At 44.7% G+C, this 13,734-nt stretch overlaps 1 protein-coding gene across 1 annotated transcript in view; it reads right to left on the bottom strand.

The window, feature by feature from the left end:
• Positions 1 to 13,734, bottom strand: part of DNAH10 (dynein axonemal heavy chain 10) — a 175,620-nt gene that overhangs the window by 141,911 nt on the left and 19,975 nt on the right. The window contains exons 7-12 of the mRNA XM_008005149.3: positions 12,145 to 12,302; positions 11,231 to 11,461; positions 9,482 to 9,672; positions 7,389 to 7,587; positions 4,944 to 5,138; positions 350 to 520 (exon numbers count right to left, since the gene is read on the bottom strand). Of these exons, the coding sequence (XP_008003340.3) occupies positions 350 to 520; positions 4,944 to 5,138; positions 7,389 to 7,587; positions 9,482 to 9,672; positions 11,231 to 11,461; positions 12,145 to 12,302 (1,145 nt within the window). The remainder of the gene's footprint in view (positions 1 to 349; positions 521 to 4,943; positions 5,139 to 7,388; positions 7,588 to 9,481; positions 9,673 to 11,230; positions 11,462 to 12,144; positions 12,303 to 13,734) is intronic.

The raw sequence follows: 13,734 nt of genomic DNA, 5'->3' as shown, positions 1-13,734 counted from the left end.
ACTTGAGATATGCGAGCACCAGGTAAATTGTTCTGAGTTAATTATAAATACATATATGATCCTTGGACATGGCTAACTATGATTACTATTATTACCATGATTATTACTAACCCACACAGGGCCCACCACAATGTGAATAAATCATAATATACTTAATTCTTATTGAATTTTTCCACTAAATAAACAAACCCACTTTGTTTGGGTTACCTGTATTATGTAACATGCTAATTTGGGGAAATTCTAGCTTCTCTGAATTCAGCTGGGAAAGACAGACAACAGTGGAATTCAATTGTTCACATTTTGCCAAGTGTATTTTTAATGCTGCGGCAGCTATCGATTTTTCAATTACCTCTTTACAGTACTGTGCAAGAATATCATTAAATTTCATCATCATTTGTCGATTAACAGCCTCCCGCGAACGAATGTGCTTAAATTTTAAAAGCATGTCAAATGCTGCTTCAGCGGATCGAAGCGTCTTAAAAGATTCATCAATAAAATGTTTTGCTTCTTTCTCAATAACCTGCAAAAAAATCAAGAAAACAACTTTCATGCCCCTGTAATTATCCTGCCAAAATAAAGTGGCAAGAAATGAGAGAAAAAAAAACTCAGTGGCGTGGGACAGATTTCTACGGCACATTAATGGAAGCTGGTATCCAATTTAAAGTGGCAGACTGGTTATGTTGATTTCCTGATCCCGCTCCCCAACCAGTTGAAAGGTAAAGGAATTTTTTAAAGTATTAACTCATATAAACAAAACATACGGGAGAGAACACAACAACAGAGGAGATAGTTCAGGAATTTTAAGTAAGGCAGGGCGGGGTGCAGTGGCTCACACCTCTAATCCTAGTACTTTGGGAGGCCGAGGCAGGCGGATCACGAAGTCAGGAGATGGAGATCATCCTGGCTAACACAGTGAAAACCTGTCTCTACTAAATACAAAATACAAAAATACAAAAAATTAGCCAGGCGTGGTGGCGGGTACCTGTAGTCCCAGCTACTCGGGAGGCTGAGGCAGGAGAATGGCATGAACACAGGAGGCAGAGTTTGCAGTGAGCCGAGATTGCGCCCCTGCACTCCAGTCTGGGTGACAGAGGGAGACTCCCTCCCCAAAAAAAAAAAAGAAAAAGAAAAAGAAAGAAAGTAACTAAGGCAGGTAGTTACAACCTAATGCTGAAAATAGAGGGTGCAAGTGAGTCTCTGTTTATTCCTTGAAGACAAACTCCAGAAGGCTTAACATTTGGAGGCACTGGGCCCCAGGAAGGGGGTCAGTGTGCATGAAGGGGAGGGGCAAACAGGGAATCCCTTTCTCACCCTGCAGAGTCAGGTCACTCTGCAGACTCAATCCCTCCCATTCTCACTCCATTCTATCAAAGAGTAGAAGGTTAGTTCTAGAAAAATTAACTCAAGAATAACATCAGACTTCTAATATTGGAAGCTAGAAATCAATTTTTAAAACTTCAAAATTCTAAAGAAAAGTTATTTTCAACTTTGAATTCTATACCTGTTATTTCAGAATTCATACATACAAGACTCAAAAAATAAATGTCTCATGAAACCTTACTTAGGAAGCTACTAAATGGGCTCCAGCAAAATGAAGGAGTAAACAAGGAAAGAGGAAGAGGTGAGATCTAGAAAATAGAAAATCCAACACAGGTAAGAGAAGATAGGAAGTCTTAGGGTCCTAGACTGCTTTGTAACAGGCTTAAAAAGCAAACAAGCTGGCCAGGTGTGGTGGCTCATGCCTGTAATCCCAGCACTTTGGGAGGCCGGGGTGGGTGGATCACTTGAGGTCAGAAGTTCAAGACCAGCCTGATCAACATGTGAAACCCTGTCTCTACTAAAAAACACAAAAAGTAGCTGGGCGTGGTGGCATGCACCTGTAATTCCAGCTACTCAGAAGGCTGAGGCAAGAGAATCACTTGAACCTTGGAAGCGGAGGTTGCAATGAGCCAAGATCTCGCCATTACACTCCAGCCTGGGCAACAAGAGCAAAACTCTGTCAAGAAAAGAAAGAAAGAAAGAAGGAAAGAAAGAAAAAGGAAGAAAGGAAGGAAGGAAGGAAGGAAGGAAGGAAGGAAGGAAGGAAGGAAGGAAGGAAGGAAGGAAGGAAAGAAAGAAAGGGAAGGAAGGAAGGAAGGAAGGAAGGAAAAAGAAAGAAAGAAAGAAAAGAAAGAAAGAAAGAAAAGAAAGAAAGAAAGAAAGAAAGAAAGAAAGAAAGAAAGAAAGAAAGAAAGAAAGAAAGAAAGAAAGAAAGAGAGACAGAGAAAGAAAGAAAGAGAGACAGAGAAAGAAAGAAAGAAAGCGAGCTAGACTAGAGTAGGAGGACAGTGAGCTCTGGGAGGAAGGCCTCTAGGTAAATAACAGCACTGATATATTTTAAGTATTTAGAGCCTACTGTTGATAGGTATGTGACAGAGATATTAAAGAAGTTGGAAAAAATTAACAATGGGTACATAAATAACCAGGCGAATAAAAAACAAAAGCAGTTATTAACTCCAGGAAAGTTGAAGGGTTGGCCAAGAAAGGTATTGTAGTTTTGATAGACTTCCCAGCTCAGCAGTGAACAATATTTGCATAGACATAATGAGCAAACATTAGCCATTAATTTAACTAAAAGTTATGAAGAAACTGTGTTAGATGACAAAGAGGCAAATGGGATTAGGAATGGGAGAGTCCAGCCTGTATCTACTCTGAGAAGTTAACAGAAGCCTAAATTAATAAATCAGGAAATAACCAAATCAGCTTGTTCTTAAAAAAATATGGGGGTTAACAACAAAAGAAACATCTAAAATTGTGGGAAATGACAGCAAGAATGAGGAAGTAGTTAAGCATGGGCTGCTTTTTCTTATTATGAATCCTTTAGTATCACTTGATTAAGTGACTTTGATGAAAAGTCCAATTTATTTGGGAGGCTGGGGCAGGAGGATCACTTGAGGCCAGGAGTTAAAGACCAACCTGGGCAACATAGTGAGACCTCATCTCTATTTAAAAATTTTAGAAATTAGCCAGACACATGCTTGTGGTCCCAACTACTTGGGAGGCTGAGGTGGAAGGATCACTTGAGCCCACAAAGTTGAGGCTGCAGTAAGCCAGGATTACACCACTGCACTCTAGCCTGAGCAACAGAGCAAGACCCTGTCTCTAAAAAATAAAAGATAATAAAAGAAAATCAAAAAAGCTTCAACTGAAAAAGCAAATAACACTTAAAATAGCAGCTGATAGGCTGGGCGCGGTGGCTCACGCCTGTAATCCCAGCACTTTGGGAGGCTGAGACAGGCAGATCACGAGGTCAGGAGATCGAGACCATCCTGGCTAACATGGTGAAACCCCATCTCTACTAAAAATACAAAAAATTAGCCAGGAGCGGTGGCGGGCACCTGTAGTCCCAGCTACATGGGAGGCTGAGGCAGGAAAATAGTGTGAACCCAGGAGGTGGAGCTTGCAGTGAGCCGAGATTGTGCCACTGCACTCCAGCCTGGGCGACAGAGCGAGACTCCATCTCAAAAAAAAAGAAAAAAAAATAGCAGCTGATAAAATTAGATACAGTTAACATGGCAATGTCTATATAACCAAGTAGAACTGTCTAGGGTTTTCCATATAAAAAGATGCTGTGAGGTTATAAAAACAACTGTGTAAGACATAAATATGGATGCTCCTAATCATGCTTCCTATATGAGACTGAAAAGGTGAGCACGATGGGTCCCTCTTCATGTTGTGGGAAGTGAAATCTGATTCTCAGCTGCAGCCTCTCTCTGATGGACTCTGCCTCCCCAGCACCTCAGGTTATCACCTCCTATATCATCTCCCCACTCTCTGTTGTTCTCTAGCCCAAAGCAGCCTATGCTGTAGACAGAGAAATCTTCCTGAAGTATAAACCTTGATTTTGTTTTTTTCACATTTTTTTTTTTTTTGAGACAGAATCTTACCCTGTCCCCCAGGCTACAGTACAGTGGTGTGATCTCAGCCAGCTCACTGCAACCTCGACCTCCCAGGTTCAAGGGATCCTCCCACCTCAGCTCCTGAGTAGCTGGGACTACAGGAAGGAGCCACCATGCCTGGCTAATTTTTTTTTTAAGTTTTTTTGTAGAGACAGGTGTCTCACTAGGTTGCCCAGGTTGGTCTCAACCTCCTGGGTTCAAGCAGTCCTCTCTCCTCAGCCTCCCAAAGTGCTGGTATGACAGGCATGAGCCGCTACATCTGACCTATAATTCTGGCTATATCATTCCTTGGTCAACCACCTTCTATGGTGCCCTATTGCCTACTGAAGTAAGTCTCCTTCCCCACTCTAGTACTCTTTGTTCATCACCAATTATTCACCCAACCCATCTTTCTAGCTTGATTTCCCTCTACTACCCATATGTGTTATGCCAAACCCCTCTGTTTGCTCTGCCTCGGACAATTCCTGTTTTTCTCAGGTCTGTCACCTTCATTTACACTGTTCCTCCCACTTGAAACCCCCTCCGCTGTCTCAGCCTCCTTCCTCGTCCTCATTTCCCCGGTCCAAAGCTTCCCCAATCCCAAAGGTTGCTTCCAATCGGCTCTCCATGCCCTCAGCCTTCTGACAAAACACAATTCTCAAAACCTCACAGGGTGCTTTGTGATTCTCTTGCCGTATCTGGTTTGTAGTGAAGTTCACCTAACTTCACTCCTAGATAGGTGAACTTATATTGGACAAAACAAACTTTGTAGAAATGCTACTGTGTCTAGCTCAACTTAAACTTATCCCATATGGAGAATGGGTGTGGGGACAAAGAAGATTGAGGAATGTTCATTTATACCTTATGCACTTCTGTATTGTTTTTGTTTTTTATAATTAAGAAGCAGGTATTACTTGTGATTAAAAAAAAAAAAGACTCTAAGCATCACCAAACAACCCAACAAATTTAACACAGAGAAAACATGGTGTCCACTCCCAAGATGGACTCAATGGATGCGTCACTTGCCAGAACTTCAATCTTGAATTCATCCATCACATATTTCCAGAACTGGGAGGACTTGATGCTGAAGGGGTCAAAGGTCAGGTTTTCCATGGGGGTGACGAGGCCGTCCACCCTGCACAGGACATCGTCAATGCGTTTGGGGTCCCCCGTCACTGCCTTTAGTTCTGGACCAAATATGTTATAAAATTCCTCCAAAACCTGTCCAATCAAACAGAAGAATGAGGAGATTACATATGGGTTTTCCTGTGAATATTAGAACTACACATGGATAGCATATCTAGATTGACCTTGGGGCAAGAATCATGCCACACAGTAACCTCCTCCCTGACTAAGCCCTTCAGTACTATGCCCAAGGCACATAGGATAGATCCGGGTCTGCGCCTGTCTGTTCCTCCCCACATTGCAGCCACCCACGCCTTCCTCCAAGGCCATGTCCCTTTCTGCCTCAGAGACTTTGCATTTGCAGTGGAAAGTGCTTCAGGGAGGCTGAGGTGGGCATTTCAGTTGAGGCCAGGAGTTCAAGACCAGCCTGGCAAACCCTGTCCCTACTCAAAATGCAAAAATTAGCCAGGGGTGGTGGTGCGTGCCTGTAATCCCAGCTACTCAGGAGGCTGAGGCAGGAGAATCGCTTCAACCTGGAAGGCAGAGGTTGCAGTGAGCTAAGATCGCGCCACTGTACTCCAGCCTGGGTGACAGAGCGAGACTCTGTCTCACAAAAAAAAAAGGGGGGGTGAGATGATAAACCACTGAGGTAGTTCTGTGCAGTGTTTCCACTGTTCTGGTAACAATGAAATACCCGTGCACACACTAGCTACGGTGATTCCACATAGAGGTTAAATTGTTTTTGTTTGTTTTTGTTTTGAGGCAGAGTCTCGCTCTGTTGCCCAGGCTGGAGTGCAGTGGTACAGCTCACTGCAACCTCTGCCTCCCGGGTTCAAGCAATTCTCCTGCCTCAGCCTCCCAAGTAGCTGGGATTACAGGCGCCCGCCACCACACCCAGGTAATTTTTGTATTTTTCATAGAGATGGGGTTTCACCATGTTGGTCAGGCTGGTCTTGAACTCCTGACCTTGTGATCCACCCACCTCAGCCTCCCAAAGTGCTGGGATTATAGGTTTGAGCCACTGCACCCAGCCAAAAAAAGCTTTATGTTTTTTATTCTTTTTTTTTTTTTTTTTTCTTTTTTTGAAGCAAGGTCTCAGTCTGTTGCCCAGGCTGGAGTACACTGGCGTGACCATGGCTCACTGTAGTCTCAACCTCTCAGACTCAAGCCAACATCCCACCTCAGCCTCCTGAGTAGCTATGACTACAGGTGTGGACCACCATACCTGGCTAATTTTTGTATTTTTTATAGACAGGGTCTTGCTATGTTGCCCAGGCTGGTCCCAAATTCCTGGGTTCAAGGGATCCTCCCACCCCAGCCTCACAAAGTGCTGGGATTACAGGTGTGAGCCATCATGCATCATGCCTAGCCTACCTGAATTCTTTTTACAGCATTTTTTTTCCTGCCCCTGAGCACAGGGCATCACTTCCCTCTAGTGCGGGGCGCTGCCACACCACAGCCGGCCCTGCTTTGCACTCACTGTGGTTCCTCTAGCAGCAAGACATCTGAGTGCCCAGAGCACAGTGAGTTCTCCATGAATGTATTTAGAATGAAGGGGTGGGTGAACCTTCAGGAGACAAGGGCCGTGGCTAATTCAATTGGCCACTCGGCACTTTGTCCATTCATGGAGTTCCGGGAAGGCTGGGTCTGGCTTAGGGAGAGAGTGAAGAGAGGTCTCAGACTGGCCTCTGAGGGATTCCAACATTTAAGGAGAAGACAGAGGAGGGGAGCTTTGCAAAAGACATGGAGAAGGAGTGGCCAAAAAGGTCAAAGGAGGCCGGGCGCGGTGGCTCAAGCCTGTAATCCGAGCACTTTGGGAGGCCGAGACGGGCAGATCACGAGGTCAGGAGATCGAGACCATCCTGGCTAACACGGTGAAACCCCGTCTCTACTAAAAAATACAAAAAACTAGCTGGGCGAGGTGGCGGGCGCCTGTAGTCCCAGCTACTCGGGAGGCTGAGGCAGGAGAATGGCGTGAACCCAGGAGGAAGAGCTTGCAGTGAGCTGAGATCGCGCCACTGCACTCCAGCCTGGGCAACAGAGCGAGACTCCGTCTCAAAAAAAAAAAAAAAAAAAAAAAAAAAAAAAAAAAAAAAAAGTCAAAGGAAAGCCAAATAGCAGGGGTAGGGAGGAATGTCAGGGAAAGCAACAAAAAGTTGCAAAGCTCTGGTGTACTCTGGTCCATTCTGGTCCATTCTAGTATATTCCGTATGTTCTTTCTTTGAAGGGCTTCTCCCTGCGGGGCCCTTTCTGACGCCCAGCTCCTACCTGACATGGAGAGGGCCACTGTCAAACGCCAGCTGCCTTCCATGGGGCAAATTCCGCCGGCCTTCGCCCAGCCCCTACCTGCAGAATGTCGGACAGGTCCTGGCAGATGGTGGCCATGTAATCCGTCCTCTCGAACAGCCGCTTCCGGTCAAACTCCCACCGAGCTTCCCTCCCCGAGGCCTCTATCTTGGCCCGGGTGTCAAAATAGGCCTTTTTCCACAGCTTGAGGGTGTTCCCGGCGTCCAGGGTTTTGTTTTGGGCACTCGCTCGATTTTCTCTGCGAAGCCAAGAGATGCCGTGATGGGAGGAGGGTGGAGCTCCGGGTCCGGCTGCGCTACCCAGCTGGGGAGCCAGTGTCCAGGGAAATTCTGACCCGGGCGCCCCCCGGGTTCACGGCCTCATCAGAAAAGAAGGAGGGGGCGAGAGCCTGCCCCACCCCATGTGCAAGGGTAGGAGTCCCAAGCTGCGAGGTGCCCGCGGCAGCCGCCAGCCAGCGTGCAGGGCCGGGGCCGCCTGGTGACCTCGCTTCCTACACCAGAAGGGGCAGGAGGCCTTGGCCCCAGGCCAGAGGTCAACAGCGGCAGCTGCGACAGGGCGCAGGACAATGCCTCCCTTTGGGTAACTAATTCACCTATGCAGATAGATATAAATGGAGATCTAGCTATACAGGTAGATACAGAGAGAGAGATCGGTCTATATATAGATATGGATACATATAGATATAGATATGTATAGATAATAAAAAGTCACACAGTGTCTGATTCCATTTATATACTATCTATATAAATACATATACATAGACATGGATACCTATCTGTCTAGATGGATAGCGACAGACATAGATACCTATCTGTATAGATAGAGGTAAATATAGATATCTATCTAGAAACATATAGACAGATCTACATAGATATCCTGATAGATCTGATAGATCCTGATAGATGATGAGATAGATATAGATATAGACATAGGCACGATCTCGGCTCACCGCAGCCTCCACCTCCTGGGTTCAAGCGATTCTCCTGCCTCAGCCTCCTGAGTGGCTGGGATTACAGGCACCCACCAAAACACCCAGCTAATTTTTCGTACTTTCAGTTGAGACAGGATTTCACCATGTTGGCCGGGCTGGTCTTGAACTCCTGACCTCAAGTGATCCACCCACCTTGGCCTCCCAAAGTGCTGGAATTACGGGCGTGAGCCACCATGCCTGGCCTCATCTATATAGATATTTTTTAAGAAAATGAAAAAAGTTATCTGTCTCCCTTAGCATCCTCTATCATCCCCACACCCTCAAAGGTGGTTCCACCTCAGCCTCAGTCTCTCCAGGTACACATGGGGAAGAACGTTGCAGTTAAAACAAAATTTCATATAGATATATATGTATATGTGTGTGTACACACACACATAAATGTATGTGAAATGAAATATATCTCCATACAATAGAATATGATTTAGCCATAAAAAGGAATGAAGCACTGATCCGTGCTACAATGTGGATGAACCTTTAAAACATGATGCTAAGTGAAAGAAGTCAGACATAAAAGTCACATAGTGTCTGATTCCATTCATATGTAAAAGACCCCACACTGTATGGTTCCCAGGACGAGGGCAATTAGGGAGAGGTGGGGAGTGACTGCTAAAAGGCACATGTTTTCTTTTGAGGGATGAAGAAAATGTTCTAACATTGATAGTGGTTATGGCTGCACAATTCTGCGAATATACTAAAAGCCAGTGAATTGTACTTTTTTTTTTTTTTTTTGAGACAGAGTCTCGCTGTGTCACCCAGGCTGGAATGTAATGGTGTGATCTCCACTCACTGCAACCTCCGTCTCCCAGGTTCAAGCAATTCTCATGCTTCAGACTCCCATGAAGCTGGGATTACAGGCATGCGCCACCACACTCAGCTAAGTTTTGAATTTTTAGTAGAGATGGGGTTTCACCATGTTGGCTAGGCTGGTCTCGAACTTCTGGCCTCAAGCAATCTGCCCACCTTGGCCCCCGCAAAGTGCTGGGATTACAGGCGTGTGCCACTGCGCCTGGCCATAGGAGCCAGTGAATTGTACATTTTAAGTGAGAGAATTATATGTGAATTATAGCTCAATAGAGCTGTTTAAGATCTAAAAAGTTAAAAGTGAAAACAAAACCAAAAAATGAACGCTATGGCTTCTTACTTGAACAAAGTCCGCAGGTTGACCACTCGACAGACTCTCTCGGCGATTTCCCAGGCGATGCGCTCCATGAGCGGAATCATCCTCTCATCTTTGTTGTAGTGTCGGGAGATGATCCACACCATCCGCAGGGCACTCATCATGGCGGGGATGGTGTCCAGGACCACGTGGAAGCCAGACCCATGTGTTATGTTCTGACCAAGAGAGGAGAGAGCCACACAAGAGCCCTTAGCCTTGGGGTCCAAATAGTTTCATAAAACAGTAAGCATGCAAGAAGTTTCACTCTTGTTTTTTTTTTCTTTTTTTTGAGACCAAGTCTGGTGCCCAGGCTGGAGTGCAATGGCACAATCATGGCTTACTGCAGCCTTGACTCCCCTCCGAACTCAAGTGATCCTCCCATCTCAGCCTCCCAAGTAAGCTGAGAATGCAGGCATGCACCACTGCACCAGCTAATTTTTTATTTTTATTTTTGTAGAGATGGTGTTGCATTATGTTGCCCAGGTGAGCAGACTTTTTTTAATCTCTTATAATAATAACTCAAATAAATAATGGGCAAAAGATTAAAACAGACATTTCACCAACAATATGAAATTGACAAGAAGCATGTTAAGTACATAAAAAGTTGTTCAGTCTCACTAGTTGTTAAAGAAATGCAGATTAAACCACAATGGCTATTATCAGAAAGACAGACAATAACAAGTGGTGGTGAAGATATGGAAACACCAGAACCTTCGTGTATTGCTCTTGAGAATGTAAAATGGGACAACCACTTTGGAAAACAGTCTAGAAATTCCTCAAAAGGTTAAACGGTTATCATATGACCCAGCGATTCCACTCCTATGCATAATACATGAATAATTTAAAACATACATCCACACAAATCCTTGTACAAGAATGTGCGTAGCAGCATTCTTCATAATAGCCAAAATGCAGAAACAACTCAAATGCTCACCAACGGATGAAGAGAGAACAAAATGTAGTCTATCCATACTATGGAATATGATTCTGCCATAGAAAGGAATGAAGCACTAACACGTTCCAAGCTACAATCTGGGTGAACCTTGAAAACATGATGCTGAATGAAAGAGACTGCACACAGGATCAGTCCTGCATGGCCCCCTTATATGAAGTCCTTAGAGTAGTCAGATTTACAAAGACAGAAAGGAGAACAGAAGTTACCAGGGACTTAGGGTAAGGAAGAAGGGGGAGTTAGTGTTTAAGGGACACAGAATTCCAGTTTGGGAAGATGAAACTGTTTTGGAAATAATGTAATGGACACATAGCATTGTGTATGTATTTAGTGCCACTGAACTGTATGTCTAGTAGTGGTTAAAATGATAATATCGTGTCATGTCTATTTTATCACAGTTTTTGAAATGCTGAGGTTTTTTTCTGAGACAGGGTCTTACTGTGTTGCCCAGGCTGGAGAGTAGTGGCGCAATCTTGGCTCACTGCAACCTCCATCTCCCAGGCTCAAGCAATCCTTCCACCTCAACCTCCTGAGTAGCTGGAACTACAGGTGCACACCACCAAACCCAGCTAATTTTTGTATTTTTTGGAGAGACAGGGTTTCACCATGTTGGCCAGGCTGGTCTCAAACTCCTGAGCTCAAGCGATCTGCCCACCTCATGCTGGGATTACAGGCTTGAGCCACTTCTCCTGGCCAAATGCTGAACATTTTTAAAAGGGAAATTAAATCATAGGAAATCCCTTTGACAGAGCTGACTGCAAAGCACAGCACACCCAGCGTACCTTGAAATAACGCTCCACGGTGGAGAGAAAGCGCACATTGTCTGAGGCCTCCGTGTGGAGCTTGAATAACTCAGTGAACACTGGCTGCAGATTAGCCACAAGCATGGAGTCGGATTCCTTGATCACATCCAAGACTTTTCTGACTATTGGAAGCTTTGTTTGTTCATGCAGAGCACTTAAGGTTGCATTTCTTTCCCTCCAGAATTCAATTTCAGCCAGAGGGCCTTTACCCTGAGAGGTGAAATGAACACACAAAGAACTCTCATCATTAGTGCGGAGCGGACACTTTGGTGGTTTCTCAGCATCCGTTCCTTTCCGTCCAACTGTTCCATTCCTTCAGGGTCTTCAGGGGTGGGCTCTCGACCCAGGGTGGTCCAATCAGAGTGAATCTCCGGGCTCCAGCTGGGAATGCTAGAAGCACCCTCTGCCTTCCTCCGGACGATGAGGTGTACAGATGTGAGGCCAGAAACGGATGCAAGGCAGCCAGCCTAAGGAATGAAGCTCCCCAGCCCCTAGAAAGGAGTCTGGAACTGCGAGATTCAGAGAGAAACCTAGCCAGAGCCCTGATCAAACTGGACCTGAAGGCAACCCTACCTCTGGACTTTTCCATTATGTGAGCCAAGGAATTTGCTTTCTTAGCTGATCCAACTGAGTTGGATTTCCTGTTTTGGGCAGCCCAAGCTTCCTGACTGATCTAAAGTGTTACCTTTATCAATCCAGGCAGTAACCTGGTAGCACATTAACATCAGAAAGCCCAGAAGTGATATTTTGGGTGTGTTTATTTTGATGGCTTAAGGAAATCATAAAACAGTAAGAAAAGATGCCAGATGATGCAGACCCCAGACTCTGGGCTCTTTCCCAGCATGGTAAGCATGACCTGGATCGGGGCTGTCTGAAAGCCCTACACAAACTACCTGAGGTGTCTTCTTCAGTTGGCCCTCAACCGCTGTGGATATCTGATTCAGCCAGTTTATCACACACTGCTCCAAGATGTCAACAGTTTCCGGGTCAGCTGCCAGGTCGGACACCTCTCCCTCCACACTGATGGTTGGCATTTCTAACTTGATCTCACCTAGGAAAATAAAAGCGATCAGTCAGTCACTCGTTCAGGAAAAATGATTACAAAGAAAAACATTCAAGTTCACCAGCTAGGTCTTCTCTCAAGCTTCATCAGTATAATAAGATCTGATGCATCCCCTGTCCTGATACTATCTGTATCTCATTCTCTTTCATTAGAATGTAATTCAAATATTTTAGATAATTGTTCCAGCGTTAAGCTTGATCAGAATAATTTAGTTATTTAAAATGTTCCTGAGTTTACAACCTAGTGACTTCAATTTTTTAAAACTTGAACAAAGAACCAGCAGGTATTTTAGATAACCACTAGCCTGAAACAAAGATAAATCAGGGGAAAAATGACATCAGGGGAAACTGAGATAATGTACAGAAAAGGAGAACAGGCCAGGCACGATGGCACGCCCCTGTAATCTCAGCACTTTGAGAGACCAAGGCAGGAAGATCACTTGCGGTCAGGAGTTCGACACCAGCCTGGCCAATGTGGCAAAACCCCCTCTCTACTAAAAATACAAAAATTAGCTGGGCATGGTGGTGTGCGCCTGTAATCCCAGCTACTTGGGAGGCTGAGGTGGGAGGATTGCCTGAGTTCCCAGAAGGCTGAGACTGCAGTGAGCTATGTTTGTGCCACTGCACTCCAGCCTGGGTGGCAGAGTGAGACCTTGTCAAAAAAAAAAGAAGAAAAGAAAAAAGAAAGGAAATAAAATAAAAGAAAGAAAAGGGAAGGGGAGGGAAGGGGAGGGGAGGCAGGGCAGGGTAAAAGGAGAACATTTCCAAATGGAAAGCCCAACTATTTGTCTCAGAGATTTGAGACATATGGCATCCATCAAACAAGAACAGGATGCTATGAAAAAAAAATACAATCAGAGAATAAGAGGTCTTAAAAATTAAAAATATAATAGCTGATATGACTGGCAATCAAATGTTGCTAACATAGAAGTTGAAGAACACTCCAGGAAAGAATACAAAGACAAAAAGATGAAAAATACAAGAGAAAAGATAAGAAATAGAATCTCCAGACATGCCTCCAGCAGGAATTTCAGCAAGAGAAAACAAATAGTGGAGGAAAATGTCAAGAGAATTTTTCAGTCTTTGGACTGAAAACACCCACTGAGTGTTTAAAAAATGAATGAAAAAAGTACCACACACAGACCCATCATCCTAACATCAAAACACTAGGGATAACCAGATGGTCTTAAAAGCATGTAAAAGGGGGAGGGGAGAAAAATTAGAAGAACATTCAGTTTCTCATCACTGGATGTTGACTACTAGAAAACAATGAAGAAAAATGTGTTTAAAATCGTCTGCTAGGCCGGGCACAGTGGCTCACACCTGTAATCCCAGCACTCTGAGAGGCCGAGGCAGGTGGATCATTTGAAGTCAGGAGTTTAAGACCAGCCTGGCCAACATGGTAAAACCCCGTCTCTATT

Source organism: Chlorocebus sabaeus, chromosome 11 (assembly GCF_047675955.1).
Source record: "Chlorocebus sabaeus isolate Y175 chromosome 11, mChlSab1.0.hap1, whole genome shotgun sequence".
NCBI lineage: Eukaryota > Metazoa > Chordata > Mammalia > Primates > Cercopithecidae > Chlorocebus > Chlorocebus sabaeus.
Note: the sequence above shows the minus strand (reverse complement) of the source record. Positions and strands in the feature narration are given on the sequence as shown.